Raw genomic sequence first — 18,658 nt, forward strand, 5'->3', positions numbered from 1 at the left:
GTGGAAGAAGGAATAAGAGTTGATAGGATATTATTAAAAGAAAATAATGATGATTATGAAGAAGAAATGTATTTTGATGATAGGGAAATGTCCCAGAAGAATGTAAAGAATAATTATTGTAGTGAATATTTAAGGAATGGAAATTTTAAGCAGATGGATGCCTACGAGGCGGAGTGCGTAAAATTGGAAGCAAGGAATAATGAGTACATAATGAAGAATAATTTTATTTGTAAAGAAGAAGATGTGATAAAAGTTTTAAATTGCCCTGAAGAATATAAATCAATAGTCATTTCCATATTGCAGCAACACAAGGGACTTGTCAATAAAGAAAATAGAATTGCACAAAATTATATCCATAGTATAAAAGTTAAAGAAGAAAAAGATTTTAAAACAAAATCATACCCAATACCATATAAATACAGAGAAGAAGTAAACAAAACAATTAATAATATGTTAGAAGATGGAATCATTGAGAAGGCAGACACACGTTTTATTAACCCCATAGTAGTAGTACGAAAAAGATCAGGTGAAATCAGGTTATGTTTGGATGCAAGGAATATTAACAAGATTACTGAAAAGCAATTTGAAGCACCAATGAGTATAGATGGAATATTAGGAAGAATTACAGGAATGTCATTTTTCACTAAAATCGATTTACAGCATAGTTTCTGGTTAATACCTCTAGAAAGAAAAAAGTAGACAGTATACAGGATTTCAGATAGATGGAGTAGTATATCAATTCAAAGTAGTACCATTTGGACTTCAATCATCTTGCAGTGCTCTATGTAGATGTCTTCATGATATTTTGGATCAATATGAACATTTTGTAATTCACTACATTGATGATATATTAATTTTTTCTAAAACGGCTGAAGATCATGAGAAACACCTAAAAACTATAATAAATAGATTAGACAAAGTTGGACTAAAAATAAATCAAGAAAAATGTACATTTTTTCAAAAAGAAGTCATATATCTAGGTTATAAACTTAACACTAAGGGAATCGAAATGGATCCAGAACGGACACAAGTCATTCAGGAATATAAAACACCACACAATTTAAGAACTTTAAGAGGATTTATTGGAATAATTAATTATTATAAAAGGATGATACCAGATCTAAGTATAAAAGAAATTCCATTACTTGAACTACTGAGAAAAGGTGTAAAATGGAGATGGGATCAGAGAAGAGAACTAGCATTCCAAGAAATTAAAAACATTTTTCTGTCAAATTTGAAAATATACTATCCTGATTACACACAGCCATTCATATTAAGAACAGATGCATCAATAGAGAGATTATCAGGGGTATTATTACAAATACATGATGGGGTCGAATACCCAATACAATTCATTTCAAGAATTACAAAGCCACATGAAAAGGGTTACTCAGTTTCAGAATTAGAACTAGCAAGTATAATACACTGTGTCACAAAATTAAGATTTTATTTGTTGGGTAATGAATTTACTATAGAAACAGATCACCAAGCTTTAACGTCTATATTAAATAACAAATATGGAAACAGTAGAATACATCGGTGGAGTCTAATACTTAGTGAATACTGCTTTGAAATCAAATACATTTCTGGAAAATCCAATATAGTGGCAGATGCTTTATCAAGGTTAGAAAATACACCACAAAAAGGGCAGCGAACAATAAAAATTGGATTAAATCAATTATTAGAAAGTACAGGATTATATTCTAAAGAAGAAATTATAAGAGATCAGATCAATTTGAGTGAAAAACAAAAAGTCCTTAGGAAAGATGGGGTATATTATAAAATAATAAATGGCATAGAAGTATATGTAATAACTAGAACTTTAGCAAAGAAAATATTGAAAAATTTACATAACAATTATATGCATATTGGTTCAAGAAAGCTATGGATGCTATTTAGGGACAATTATTTTGCAAAGAATGACATAAGTATAGCAAAGGAAATTACTACCCAATGCCCGATATGTCAACTAAACAAAGAAAAGAATTTCAAAAACCAGAACACATATAAATCTAATGTTGTATATGAAAAACTAAATACAGTTTCCATGGATTTTATTTCAAATTTAGTTCTCAGTCCAACAGGAAAAAAGCATATACTAGTGATAGTTGATTTATATACAAAATTTATTAAACTATATCCCTGCTCTAGAACAAATGTTAAAACATTAAAATTATATATTAATCAATTTTTCGAAGAAATAGGACCATTTAGAAATTGCATAATAGATAATGCTACATATTTTAACAACCAAAAATTTCGGACATTTTGTGAGAAAAAGGGAATCAACATTCATTTTACAAGTATCAGACATCCTCAGGCAAATCCTGCAGAAAGATATATTAAAGAAGTTATAAAATATTTAAGGATACTGTGCCAAAACCAACATGAAACTTGGCAGCAACATATACCACAAGTAGAATATTTTTTGAATAATACACATAATTTGAATACAGAGGAAGTACCAGAATATTTAATGTTTGGCCATATAGGAAACAGAAAGTGGATTAGTGAATATAATCAGGATATGTTAGAACAAGTAATGCAGAAAGTGAATAACCGAATTAGGAGGAAAGCTGAAAAATATATCAGAAGACAAAATCGAAATATAAAAAAACCAATCACATTTAAAAAAGGAGACCTAGTGTTAATTCGTTCACTTAGAAAAAGTAATGTTAAAGAAAACCGTTGTAAGAAATTACAACCAATGTTTGAAGGTCCATATACAATTGAAAATCAGAATGGACTAAATAGTTATGTGTTAATAGATGCAGAGAACAGACTAAGAGGCATATTTCATATCAACGACATTTTTCAATATCATGAAGAGATTGAATAATATTTTCTATACCTTTAACACAAATATAATAACACTAATAACTTACTGATAGATCCATTTCATAGATAGATGGTAGATTTCTTTGTTGTGAATAAATTTGACATCATACTTGTTGAATTTTGTACATATGGAAATTGTTTGTACCCTAAAAATCATAATTTGGGGTTAGACACAAAATTGATACTATAATTGCTATAAAAATGTCTTTCTAGTATAATAAAGTGGAAAGACTTACCAATTTATATTGATGAAAGTTATTTTGAATGGAAATACTTCCTAGATTTTGTCTATAAATAAACATAACACAATATAGATTATATTTTTAATTAAGGTTATATTTTATTCTCTGATATATACATAGCATTCATTGCTCCATTTGACATGACAGTTTGACCATAGAATAGCCGAACTGTGATCCGTTGTTCTCTGTTTTGACATAGACAGCGAACAGGGATGTATTTAAAATATTTTAAATAAAAAAAAAAAAAAAAAATTTTTGATTTATTAAATTTAATAAGGTATGAGAAAATTAATATTTAAAAAAATAATAAGTAAATTATTTATTTTAAATTTAATTTTGGGGTATTGTGACAATTGGGGTTTATAGAAAATAATTTATAAGTTATATACTACATAATATTAGATATTTGGTTGTTTTAAATAAGTTATATACTAGAGAATTTAATAAAAATTATTTATGTGAGGGTATTTTTAATAAATTAGCATATAATAATTGTAAAAAATTGTATTTTAGTAATTTTAATGTTGTAAATAGATTTAAGTGAGCCATGTGCTTAGGCAACCAACTATACAGTGGATTGACAGATAGAAATTAATCATAATACGAATATAAGTGGGGTTATAATAATAATGTTGGTTTGAGGTGTTTAATTTATATATATTTGATGATTTAAATGTTTATTCTGATCTGAAAAGCCTAAATGTCAACAAAATTATCAATGGAACATTAACGAATTATCCAGAGTGTAGAGTGTGACCATTGTTTACAGTAGAACATTCTCGAAATAATGATTATGGCGGTGGATCGAACAGATATTTTTTTCGAGAACATCTATATGAAAGTAATGGAACAAATTGAAACATGATCTCTTACGAGATGGTTCTAGAATATCCAAAAGATATAAATACCCGTGATTTGGATTCAAGATGGCAGTTTTTGGAAGTTTTTAGTCAGAAGTCAGGCCAGTTCATTATGATTAATAGACACATTTAGTTAGTGAATAGTGAAGTAAATTGTTCAGAATTTTTAAGAAGTCAGTCAGAAAAGTTTAGTAAGAAATATGAAAGTTAGTTGGAGTCAGTGAATCAGGTACAAATAGTCGAATTGTTTAATATAGTGAGTTAAATGAAGATTAAAAATTATGCATATAATTAATGCACATTTATAATTATACACAAATAATTATTGAAGATTATAAAAGTATATTGGAAGAAATTAAATTATATTATGGTTGGAGATTAGTATAAATCAACTTATAATAATTGGATATTGGTATATTGAAAAGAAGAATAAATATAAATGCTGTTTGCTGGTTTGGTTGGTGGTGTATAAATGCTGGTGAAGAAAACTATATCTTAAATTGGTAGAAGCTGATAATTGGAAAAAGTAATTTCACAAAAAAACAAGGATAACTGAAGTACGAAGACATTCAGTGGTGATTAGAATCTATATAGTGGAAAACAGTTCATTTAGGCATTCAGTGAAAGAAAGGTACAAAATTTTGTTAATATAATTTAGTTAGTGTCATAACAATTTCAATTTTGAAGATAGTTTGTTTTAAATTTTACATTGTCTATAGAATTTAATTAGTTTTATAAGAATATCAATTTAAAGATAGTTTATTTTAAATTTACATTGGCTAGGTTAGATATATATGTGTGTTTCATAATAGTTATAATAAAGATAATTTAAAAAAGTACTTACAAGCTAATTCTTTGGGAACCGCGATAAAAACCCTATATTATTAAAATTACTCATTGCTCATCATTCAAACAAAAAACACATCATAACAATATATATATATATATATATATATATATATATATATATATATATATATATATATATATAATAACTTCTGTCCCATTGATAAATTGGATGATAAAATATGAAATCCTCAATTTCATTGCTTACTTTTAAAATATTCAAGCTAGACGTGCTCGAAAACGACAAAATTAGCTGTAATAAAAGGTTGTAAAATAATAAAAGTAAAATCATCGGCAAGCTTTGAAAGAATCACCAGATGTATTTAGATTTCACCTGATGCATTTCCAATAATTTGTTGTATTATCATAATCCAATCCCATCAGTTTATGTTGCTATGAATTCAGTAATATTTTCTAGGCCTTCGGTATTGGATGTCTTTTGGTTTTACTCTGAGCCATTGCACGTGTTTTCTAAATACTTCAATTTTAATTTTTTTTAAAATGAGTGATGAATATTGCCAACCTTCGACTTCTAAACGAGGTAGGTGGGAAACTTCTCAGCCAACCTCAGATGATGAATTATTACACATATCAGAAGATTCACATCACGACTGTGACGCAAGTGATGAAGATTTATATTGTGATGAAGATAATCGAACAGACGATCCTAATTTACAAGAAGAATCTGAAGATGATGATGGTGATGATTAGTCTCAAAATATTATTGAATGGTCTTCAGTTCAACATCCTACAGTGCTACCATTTACAGCAATACCAGAATTGAAAATTAATGTGGGTGGTAGCAATCCTATTGATTACTTCAATTTATTTACATGTGAATTATTCTATGACCTGATTATTCAAAATAGCAATTTATATGCCGTTGATATCCTTTCTCAAAGTAAATCTGAGAAAAGTAGAATTGCAGCTTGGAAAGATATAACTGTAGAGGAATTTAATTTTTTTATTAATTTGTTGTTTCACATGGTAACCATAAAAATTAATCGTATGAATGATTATTGGAATAAAAATCATTTATTTAGTATTCCAGTGTTTGGACAATACATGAGCCGAAATCGCTTTATGTTTATTTTGCGTGCCTTACATTTTAACAATAATAGTGACAATAACCAGTTCAGACTTGCCAAGATATCTCCATTGTTAGATTTTTTTAATAATAAAATGGAGAATCTTTATTATCCAGAAAGAAAATTAGCCCTGGACGAATCTATGATTTTATGGAAAGGAAGACTTAGTTTTCGTCAATTTCTTAAGTCAAACGACGCAAATATGGTGTCAAACTGTATACTTTGGCAGAATGTACCGGGATAATTCAACGCATATTAGTTTATAGTGCAGCTAGTGACCCCGTAGTTGGAGGACGTAATCATACGGAAAAAGTAGTGCTAAATTTGATGGATTCGAAACTAAATGTTGGTCACTCCTTATATATTAGATAATTTTTATAATAGTGTTCCATTGTGTAAAAAACTACTTTCGGTTAAAACTTATCTTACAGGAATCTTGAGAACAGGAAGAGCGGAAAATCCACACTAAGTTGTTTCTCGAAAATTAAAACAAAATAAACTGGTGAGTGCTTACAATAATAAAGGAATAGGTGTGTGTAAATGGAAATAACAGCGAAATATTTTAATGGCCTCTTCCGAATTTGATCACGAAATGATTCCAACAATATCTAGGAAAGGAATTGATAAAGAAAAGCCCCGTTTAGTCGCTGAATATAACAAAAACAAAGGTGGCATTGACTTAGACAACCAGATGTTAAATTATTATAGTTGCGAACACAAAACTATGAGTTGGAACAAAAAAATAGGCATACATATTTTTCAAATTATGCAAATCAACGCATACTATTTCTATAATAGTTCTAATACAAAAATGTCATTGCACAACTTTCGATTGTCGGTGATTGATAGGCTTTTGGGACCAAACCCAAAAATCCCTCAAGTCAAGAAAAATTTTAAGTTTTATTTGCCATCTCATTGCCCTAAATCAGCTAATGGTATTACAAAACGACGACGTTGTAAATATTGCTGGCAAACTAAAAAAGAAAGAAAGGACTCATTGTTTTATTGTGCGGAGTGCCCTGAACATCCGGGATTGGACTTAGAAAATTGTTTTAGACGTTTTCATAAAGAAATTGAAAATTAGGTAATTAGTTTGTTTTCTTGATGTTGTTGCCATTTAATAATTACTTATCTTAGTTATCTAAGTTCATAATTATATTTTTTCTCAATCAGATTATTATTTTTTTTTTAAGTCCAACCGACACGTTTTCTGTCCTGTGGCCACCAACGCGACTCACGCGGTAGTTTACACGAATACATCTCAGTGGCCCACTGCTTTCCCTTAAAAAAAAGAGACGGAGCTGAACGTGTTTTAAACCGTTTCTTGAGGTTCTTATCCAAATCGATATTGTCTTAACTTTAACGGTATATTTTAAGTTTTTTTGGTTGTAATAACCTGATCCTCAATTGCAAGTAGTCCCTCTATTTTTAGAAAAACATAATTTTTATGTCACCAATAGTTCTGCGCTGTACTGTCGACATAATCTTGACCAACTCCATTGAGATGTCGACCTCAGTTTAAGAAGTGTGTTATCTACTAAGCAAATTACGCGATGTAAGTAGATCCCTCAGCGTGCTTAATTTAATTTTAAATTCTTAAATTAGCAACCTGGCTTCTATTATAATTGTAATTTTAATTTTAACTTTATCCATAAGTTGTCTTTCTCCTAGGTACCACGTTCATGTAGTCCTTTATATGGCACTTCGAGGACGATGTTTCTGTGGTTATTCGCGAAGCAGCCGTGTGCTTTTAATCTTCAGAACTGATTTATTAAGTGCGACTGATTATTATTTATAGGTATATATATATATATATATATATATATATATATATATATATATATATATATATATATATATATATATATATATATATATATATATATTGTTGTGATTGTTTATTTTGACTTTAATCTTAGTGTATTGAGCCAATAAAAAAAATATAACTTATTTGTTATCAAAAGTAAAATAAACTCCTTATATTACCTGTGTTCGATGGATTCAAAGATTTCCTAGTTGTCTTTTATCGGGATAGAGAAGAAAGATAAGAATAAAAATACATTATATTACAAAAATTTACGTTTCTTTATTTTATATGAACGAATAAAACAATTACCAAATTCTGTCGTTATCTTATCAATCAGCATACAAGAAAATAAATCAAATTTTTATAATAATTAGATTTTAAATCTACATACATTTATATTACTTGAAAACCAATTTTACTTAAATTTTTCTTTACTTGAAACAAGAAACAACAAAACTTTAAACTTTTGATTAGCCTACCAAAACCTTAGTTCTTAAATTTGAATGCTAATGACTAATGACCATGATGTCAAACCGATCCTTCACAGATATAAAATTTAATTGTACAAACACTTACAGCTTTTCTTGTTGAGTTGTATGTTGGAACATACTCAGAAAAGTCCAGTCTCCTCAACGATGTGATCTCTCCTCTTTGGCACCTCGGCTCCTTCCTAACGTCTCTGCAAACCTCCTGCAGACTACACAAAAACACCTGGTTCACTTCTCCAAACTCAGCTACTTATTTATGACACAAAGACCTCCTTTTATCAACTTGATGCCGTAAGAATACTTTCACATATACTTTACAAAATGCCCACGGTAGATACAAGGACCTCTTTTAATCTACTTGTTATCTCCTTCTGCAAAACTATTCACTTCTTTTTACAATGCCCGTATCCAAACTCACGAACCACACTCTATCTTGAGACAAACGACTGTTTCTTTTGATGACCAAATTATAACTAAATTCTCCGGTCTCACGATCGGCTCACAAATTCCCATTTAAAAACGACCGTCCAATCAAAAACTCCAATTGTGTTTACCATGATTTTGGAAAAGCCTAATTTCGGTTTCAGAGAAAAACTAAATAGCTTACTTTAAAATTGGTTTTGTCAATACAATTTATACATATTTCAAAAGATTAGAATATGGTCATTTAATACTCGATTATACAAACAATGAAAAGATTAACTTACAGGTAAAATGTCTTCTAATTCTAAACAAATGTTTTTTGATAATTTTGTTTGAAACGGAAAAAGGTCGTTTGCCAAACAAATTTCTATTCTTATCTACACTAAATCTTATCTTAAATTACTATATACAATTTGTTTATATTGATATCTTGAAATTTTATTTCGATGGATTTTTTTTTATTTATTTTTCTTTGGTTGGGAAAGAAGAAACATAACAATATATATATATATATATTGTTATGCTATTTAAATTGTATTATATTGCTTACTTAGGAAAAATCCTGTCTATATTTATTAAATGAACTAATCTCCAATTAATCACAATAAATCAGCATTAATTAATTACAATCTCAGGCTATTTAAATTGTACGATTTACCTTTGATCGTGGATTCAAAATATTTTCCAATTGGCGTCCTAATCGGGATAGGTAATATGACCTGAATAAAATACATAGAATTTCAACTGAACTATATGTGAGATGTCCTTTATTTTAATGAAATTTTATACAACAATCAATCCTGTAATATTTGCAATATACTAACTTTAAATATATGAGAAGTTGTTTTCTATCATGGACCCAAATGTTATTTTACATTGATTTTTAATATGTGTTATAACTAAGCTCTTTTTATAATTCCTTTTTTTTTTTAGTGATCGCAAAATTAACTGTCTCTATTTTTTATTCAATTTACTTAATTAATAAATGAAAATCACACTCCGGCTCTAATGAAATTTGACTGACCTTTCCTTCTCTGCCGTTGCAATTCTATGGCCACGCCACAACAAAAAAATCCTTTCTCTGCTTCTGCTCCTATTGTGGTCCAGATGACGTACACCTTTCTCCTATCTGTCCTTGTATCTCCAAATGTTTCCGGCTTCGTCTGCTATTAATATTCTTAGGCCCTTTGGTTTTCTATCTCTCTGTACCCCGTTCCTCACACTGGTCAGCTTTTCCACCGCAAATAAACACACCCGGTAAATTACGTCTTCGGGACTTCAAACAAACACAAATCACAAAGCTCCTTCCTTCTTGGACGACGAAAACTGACTAACTAACCTTTTTTTCTCTCTCCTATCTCATAGCCAAAACCAAACCTCCTTGCATTCAAAATTTGACCAATAAAAATCATCCACCTCTTGTGAGTATATCGTTACCACCCAACTCTCTCTATAAAACGTCATTCGGGTAATTCCAGAAAACAAATCTTCTTTAATTATTCTAACTAAATCTATCTACTTTACAAATATTTCTTACTAATAGCTACAAACGATACCTGTTTCTCAATTCAATGTCTTTTGTTAATAAACTTTTACCGATATAATCTTTCGGGGAGAAAACCACCGCAAATCCCGGTCCATTGTTCAACACTTTCTATATACACTTTTATTCCGGGTAAAACCATTTCACAATAACCGACTTATTTAAATTTCTTATCGATAATATTTGAAAGTCTTGTCTCTGAGGCCTAATGAACAATTCTTCGAACAACTTAAAATACATATTTTGTCTTATACAGGATGTTTGAAAATTCATATGCCCGTGTCTTTATGAAATATCAATAATTTTAATTTTTATTTAAGTAATAAAATTTGTATATCGGTTTTTTATTGCTTATGGACATTCAAAAGTACAACAAATCCCCGCCTTTGTAATCGATAAAATTTATCAATTTATGCAACTAAATTTTCTCGAGGCAAAATAAACGCACTTCCTGTATGCTATCTGTACTTATGCTACGTATTATCCTATCCTACTATCTACTTTATACAAATTTAAATCTTCATTCGTGATATTTATATACATCATGGATATTATACATACCTCTGATCTTTTCAGAATCCATATGTTTCAACTCATAGCTGTTTACTCCATCTTCGTTGTTTACTATGTATGGCCCTTCGAAAACAGGCATCAATTTTGCGCAAATACCGGTCTGAAGATTTGACACTCTTAATGCTCTTACCATTACTTTGTCACCCTTTTGGAAAGTTACTGGTCTTCGTTTCCTATTATGACCCTGTCTCTGGATGTATTTCTCATTGCTTCTTCTTAATCTCCTCTGAACGGTTTCTATAACCTGTCGATACTCTCTTTGTTCTGGATCTTCCCACGGTCTTATCGGCATGACGCCTTTCATGATGTATTCTGGTGTTTCTTTCGTTACTGTACTTGGCATGGAATTTAGGTACATCTCTATTTCTCCCAATTTTCTGTCCCATCGCCGATGTTGACCATCCGTTGCAATACGAAGAAATTTCGTTACCTCTTGTATAAATCGCTCAGAAGGATTACTTTGGGGATGCCTGATGCTTACAAAGTTCGTCTCGATTCCCCGTTCTCTAAGCTGTCCCTTGAAACGATCATTTCGGAAGTACGTTGCATTGTCTAGTAAAATTTTTCTTGGGGTTCCTACCGTAGCGATGAAATTGTCTATTTTTCTCAATATTTCTTCCCCTTTTGTGGTGCGGCAACTATATAATTTTACGTATTTTGAGAACACATCCACCATCACCAGAATATGCTTGTTTCTTTGCGTGGTCACAATTAGATCGCTTAACATGTCGATGGCTATAATGTCCAGGTTGTTCCGGGAAACAATGCTCTTTGCAATATTTTCGTTTTTAAAATTCCTGCTCTTGTATTTCTGGCATACTTCGCATTTCTGTGTGATCTCTTTTGCAATGCGGTAATCTTGTCGACTGATGTAGTTTTCCCTAAATACAAGCCATACCTTTCTACTGCCAATATGTCCATTTTCCTCGTGTAGTTTCTTGATGATTCTTTCTGCCAATGTCGGTGTCACTAAATATAATTCCTTTCCGTCTATTCTCTTAAAAAATATCTCGTTTTCTAGCTCTGCTCTTCTCTTTTCTCTTTCTTCTAGGCCTTCCTGGTCGGTCCTTATCTCATTTAACGAAAATATCCCTTCGTCTTGTGTCAGTATATTCAATCCCACATGTAATGTAATTGTCTCCTTTTTTCCTGTATCTTCGTCCCGTGTTAAAGCGTCAGCTATTATGTTGTCTTTCCCTTTGATGTATCGAAATTGGAAATCATACTCTTGTAAGAGCAGAATGCCTCTGTGTATTCTGTTATTTACCAATCGATTCTTCATGATGTGTATCAATGCTGCATGATCCGTTTCGATGGTGAATTTAGCTCCCAATAAGTAAAACCTTAATTTGTTTACGCAAAATAGTACACTGGCGAATTCCAACTCGGTGACACTGTATTTTCTCTCATGTGTTTTAGTCACTCGAGATATAAAACATATCGGAACCTCTTGGCCGTTTTGTATTTGCGACAACACTCCTGCAAATTTCTGTATCGACGCATCCGTACGGAGTATAAACGGCAAATTGTAAATAGGGTGATATATTTTTGTTCCTTTAGCAAATTCTTGTTTCAATATTTTGAAAGCTTCCTCCTGTTCTTCTTTCCAATTCCATTTTGTCCCTTTCTTTAACAATTTTATTAAAGGAATTTCTTTTTGGCTTAAATCGGGAATTAATTTCTTGAAATAATTTATCGTACCGAGAAACCCTCGCAATGTTTTTAGATTTGTTGGTCTTGGGTATTCGTCGATGAGCTTTACTCTGTCCTCGGCTAGACTTACAGTTTCGGTGTCAAGTTTGAAACCCAAATAAATCACTTCCTTTTGAAAAAATTGACATTTTTCAATGTTTAGTTTTAATCCCGCTGTGTCCAATTCTTTCAAAATTATTTTGATATGTTCCACATGACTCTGCATATCTTGTGAAAAAATTAATAAATCGTCGATGTAATGGACGATGAACTCTTCATGGTGATTCAAAATGGTATGCAAAGCTCGTACAAGTGCTGCACAGGCGCTTTGTAATCCAAACGGAACTACCTTAAATCGGTATACTATACCATCAATTGAAAAGGCAGTGTAGTTTCTACACTTTTCAGCCAAAGGTATTAACCAAAAACTATGCTTTAGATCAATTTTTGAGAAAATATGTGATCCCGTGATCCTTCCAAAAATGGCCTCGATATTTAACGGTGATTCATATTGTGATACTGTGTGTTGGTTGATATTTCGGGCATCTAAACAGAGTCTTAACTCTCCACTGCTCTTCTTCACTATCACAATTGGGTTAATATAGGGTGAGTCACATCTCTCAATGATTTGATCTTCCAACATTTTTTTGATTTCTTGCTTTACTTCTTGCCGATACTTATAAGGAATTGGATAAGTCTTCGATCGAAAATTTCTCAAGTTTTTCACCTCAAATGAGTGCTCGTATTTTGTGGCCACTCGGTTTTCCTCATTTATCAGCGTTTCATAGTCTCTTAAAATTATACGCAAATCATTTTCTTTGCCTTCTCCACATATCAATTTTTTTTCTCTCCCATCAAATTTTTCGCACATATTCACCGTGTACTCCGTGTCTTCTTCAAACACCACTGTCTCCATTGTGTCCTCTTCATTTTCCTTTGTGTGTTTTTTTGTTGGGCTCGTCTCTTCTTTTGAGGAATCCCAAGTTTTGCTTTTATTTCTTGTCAAAATTTTTCCATCTTCTTCTCCTGAGCTCGTCTCATCTTTTGAGGAATCCCAGGTTTTTTTTTCTTTGATCTTTTTCAGACCTTTTCCCCTCTTTCTTCCTTTTCCTTTCTTCGTCGCCAGGTTCATTTCCACCGTTTGTTCTTTCTCTGATTCGTCCGTAATTTGTTTCTCTTGTTCCTTATCCTGTTCTTCTTCTTTTTCCTTGGTTATTTTCATCGTATTGGTTTTGAAGTCGATCACTACATGTTTTTCCGTTAATTCGTCAACGCCTACAATCATGTCATGTGACATATTCGGCATTATTACACATTGAAGTGCATACATATTTTTTTTCAATCGTACCATTACTCGTATACCTTCATTTATTGTTGCCAATGTCCGTTTATTTGCGCCCACTAAATTCACCCTAGGTATTTTATAAATTAGACTTGTTAAATTTACTTCTTCGATTAATTTTCTGTTGACCAGTGTTATTTCAGAGCCTGTGTCTATCATAATTTTAATTGGTTTCTCATTTATAAATCCATCCACAAATTTTAAATTAACTCCATTTCTCTTTTCATTGTTTCCTGCCAGTTTAATAAATTCCTTGGGGTGACAAAAAATTCCTGTTTGTTTCTTCGTTTTTAGTGAGCGCCTTCTTGAAAACACGCCTGTTGTTCTTCTGTGTTTTCTCTCCCGTCATCTTCTCTCTCATATTCATTTTCTTCTCTTTGCATATTATTTATTTCTCTTCTGTTCTCTTTTGGTCTATCATTCCCGTATCGATTACCGCGAGATTCCTGTTCATTCCGTGGGTTATTGTATCTGTTTCCTTGGTATGGGCGGTTATTTCTACTCTGATTTTCCCGATCCCTGTTTTCATTCCATCTCTGGGTTCTGGGTTCATAATTCTCTCTTCCGTTCGGTCTATTTTCATATCCCCGTCTAGGTATGAATTCTCGTCTTGTATAATCTCTTCTAAAATTTTGACCTCTATCTCTATATTCTTGGTTTTCTCTTTGTCTATAATTTTCTTGCGGTCTTCTTTCTCTTCTTTCATGCCTATGTGATTCTCTCATTTGCAAAAATTGACATAAGCTGTCAATGTCCTTGTAATTTTGGAGATTTATGTGGTCTTCCAAGGTATCTTCAAAATGTCGCGATATCAACTCTACCAATTGTTCTGATGAATAATTATATTGCAAATGTTTTGCATTATTATAGAGTTGTAATGCGTACATCTTTTCTGATACGCCCATCCTCTCATGGTATTTTCCATTTTGTAACTCTTTATTTACTTGTAGTTGCTGGATTTTTCCCCAGAAATAATTTAAGAATCTTCTCTCAAAATCTTGCCAATTGTCCAATTCTTCTTCCTTGCTGACAAACCAAAGAGTTGCCTCTTCTGTGAGATGGTTTCTGATGGTTTCCTTTGCTGTTGCAAACGGTCCTATGTATTTGACTTTTTCCTTTAGGTTATTTATAAAAGGCACTGGGTGTATTTTCCTTATATCCCCGCCAAATCGTACTTTTACGTCTTCTGTGCTATGTACGATGACTTCCTTTCTTTCTACTCCTCTTATCTCCATCTCTGCAATTTGTTTAAATCTCCTTTCCGTTTCTTTCCGGTCTTCTTGTAGCGCATTTTCAAATTTTATTTCTATCTGTTCTAATTCCCTTTTTTGCATACTCTGAATATCCTTCATTTTAGTTTCGATTTCTTCTCTCTGCAATTCTATTTTCCTCTCTGTTTCTTCCCTACTTCTTTCTAAACAGACTTTTATTTCGTTTTCATATTTGTCCATACGCGTTTCCATTTTTTGTTCCATTTTTCTTTGGTTTTCTTCCAAATTGTCCAATTTTTGTTCCGTTCTTTGTTGTGATTCATCCATTATGTGTTTTGTTTCCAGTTGATTTTTATCCATTTTTTGTGACGATTCTTGTATTTGTTGTGTCTGTATTTGCATCATAGCTAATAATTTTTCTAACATCCCTGTTTCTTTTCTTTCCTCCATTATTGTAGCATTTCCTTCATTATCCGATCCTTCATCAATAATTGTTTCCTCTTCTATCTTATCCTCTTTCCTTTCTTGCGTTTTGCTTTGACTCCTTGTGGCCGACATGTTCGTTAGATTATTTATCCCCGCCAAATATGAAACTTTGAAATTTGTGCAATAATTTCCCCGCCAAATATAAAATTCTACTGGTCTGTTGCAACAAACGGGACTTTTCCTGTTCAAATGTAATAACTCTTGAGTACGAGTATCAAATTTCAATATCCCACAAATAAATCAAATGGTAAAATATCAAATGTCAAAATCAATCAAATCATTCAAGTATGGTAAAATTATCAAATTTAAATATCACACAAATAAATCAATTATGGTAACCTATAAATTGTCAATATCACGAATAAATCAATTATGGTAAATTGTATCTTAAAAAAAATATATAATCTTTATGTCCTCAATTTTTACATAATATTTCACTTTATCCCCGGCATATAAACTTTCAAATATCTGCTCGTCTACTCCTATCCTTTCAAATTTGCCAACTAGAAATATTTTTCAAAGCTTTACACGTTGGGGGCCATTTTGTTATGCTATTTAAATTGTATTATATTGCTTACTTAGGAAAAATCCTGTCTATATTTATTAAATGAACTAATCTCCAATTAATCACAATAAATCAGCATTAATTAATTACAATCTCAGGCTATTTAAATTGTACGATTTACCTTTGATCGTGGATTCAAAATATTTTCCAATTGGCGTCCTAATCGGGATAGGTAATATGACCTGAATAAAATACATAGAATTTCAACTGAACTATATGTGAGATGTCCTTTATTTTAATGAAATTTTATACAACAATCAATCCTGTAATATTTGCAATATACTAACTTTAAATATATGAGAAGTTGTTTTCTATCATGGACCCAAATGTTATTTTACATTGATTTTTAATATGTGTTATAACTAAGCTCTTTTTATAATTCCTTTTTTTTTAGTGATCGCAAAATTAACTGTCTCTATTTTTTATTCAATTTACTTAATTAATAAATGAAAATCACACTCCGGCTCTAATGAAATTTGACTGACCTTTCCTTCTCTGCCGTTGCAATTCTATGGCCACGCCACAACAAAAAAATCCTTTCTCTGCTTCTGCTCCTATTGTGGTCCAGATGACGTACACCTTTCTCCTATCTGTCCTTGTATCTCCAAATGTTTCCGGCTTCGTCTGCTATTAATATTCTTAGGCCCTTTGGTTTTCTATCTCTCTGTACCCCGTTCCTCACACTGGTCAGCTTTTCCACCGCAAATAAACACACCCGGTAAATTACGTCTTCGGGACTTCAAACAAACACAAATCACAAAGCTCCTTCCTTCTTGGACGACGAAAACTGACTAACTAACCTTTTTTTCTCTCTCCTATCTCATAGCCAAAACCAAACCTCCTTGCATTCAAAATTTGACCAATAAAAATCATCCACCTCTTGTGAGTATATCGTTACCACCCAACTCTCTCTATAAAACGTCATTCGGGTAATTCCAGAAAACAAATCTTCTTTAATTATTCTAACTAAATCTATCTACTTTACAAATATTTCTTACTAATAGCTACAAACGATACCTGTTTCTCAATTCAATGTCTTTTGTTAATAAACTTTTACCGATATAATCTTTCGGGGAGAAAACCACCGCAAATCCCGGTCCATTGTTCAACACTTTCTATATACACTTTTATTCCGGGTAAAACCATTTCACAATAACCGACTTATTTAAATTTCTTATCGATAATATTTGAAAGTCTTGTCTCTGAGGCCTAATGAACAATTCTTCGAACAACTTAAAATACATATTTTGTCTTATACAGGATGTTTGAAAATTCATATGCCCGTGTCTTTATGAAATATCAATAATTTTAATTTTTATTTAAGTAATAAAATTTGTATATCGGTTTTTTATTGCTTATGGACATTCAAAAGTACAACAATATATATATATATATATATATATATATATATATATATATATATATATATATATATATAATACTGAAATATTAAGTGTTCAATGAGCAAAGCAGGCCACAGTATATATTTCATGCTCAAACATAGTATCGAAAACATATTTTTTATAAGACAGATGTCCTCGGTGTGGAGAAGTCCCAAAGTTTTTTTTATTCGTTAAGTTCTTATTAATTTTTTTAATTTCTAGATGATTTCTATCTCGCCTTTCAGTATGCATTTATTCATGAGTTTACAAAAAAATAAAATGATCGAATTGTCATATACTTTTTTCAGGTTGTTGAAAATTGTTACGATATAATCTGGACAGAATGGTCTCCGTGTTCTGCTTCATGTGGTAAAGGTTTCAAAGAGAGGTATCGATTTCCATCCAGAACCGACAGTAACAAACAATTCTATCCACTCTCTGAATATTACAAAAAGAAATTTTCAGAGAGAAAACAAAATTCAAGAGATCCTTGTTCAAACGTGTTACGCGAAACTGTAGAATGTGTAGAAAAGGTTTGTCAAGAAGAAATTAAACAATATAATGGTAAGAATTCATGTCTACTTATTAAATATCAAATATAAATATAGCTTCTTCAAATATATATATCTATATTAAACTACCCTCCTAAGGAAAACCACAGCATCTGCAGTATTTATAATAATGAGTTAATGGACTTCAAAGAATCTGCAACTTTTAAAAAGGGCAAAAATTGTTGCAACAATGCGGTTAGAAACGATTTTAGTTTATATCAATAAATTTGTAAATAAACTCTGTTTAAAAAAACAGCTTATCCTAATTTTATGCTTACTAGGGCAGATGCTGGGAAAAAATCGTAACTAATATTAGGAATTGCTAAGTAAATCTACAGCATCTACGCATGTTCTGCGTATACGGTGTTTTTTCTTAGCATAATGTTAAAGAAAATATAATTAAACAACAAAATAAGTTTGTGAATAATTTAATTACTATTTAAATGGGAAAAAGCCACAATTAAAGGTTAAATTACGTTTATTGACGTTTCAATTTCCACTTCTAAAAATCCTTCTCAAAATACAAACATTAGTAAATTAAACAAATTTTTGTTTTTCCATTATTAAGTGAAAAATTTTTCTAATAATTTAATTTTATCTGACTTATTTATATTGACAATTCAGACATACATTATACATTTTAAAGTAGACGACTTTAAAATAATATTGCCAATATTGTTGAGTTGCACTCCTGGGGCGACTTTACTTATAAGATAGTTCA

At 31.1% G+C, this 18,658-nt stretch overlaps 1 protein-coding gene across 1 annotated transcript in view; it reads left to right on the plus strand.

Annotated features, from left to right (window-relative positions):
- LOC140448824 (uncharacterized) overlaps window positions 1–18,658 on the plus strand; it is a 228,545-nt gene that overhangs the window by 57,239 nt on the left and 152,648 nt on the right. The window contains 1 exon segment of the mRNA XM_072541943.1: window positions 17,695–17,950. Coding sequence (XP_072398044.1) covers window positions 17,695–17,950 — 256 coding nt within the window.

Source organism: Diabrotica undecimpunctata, chromosome 8 (assembly GCF_040954645.1).
Source record: "Diabrotica undecimpunctata isolate CICGRU chromosome 8, icDiaUnde3, whole genome shotgun sequence".
Classification (NCBI taxonomy): Eukaryota; Metazoa; Arthropoda; class Insecta; order Coleoptera; family Chrysomelidae; genus Diabrotica; species Diabrotica undecimpunctata.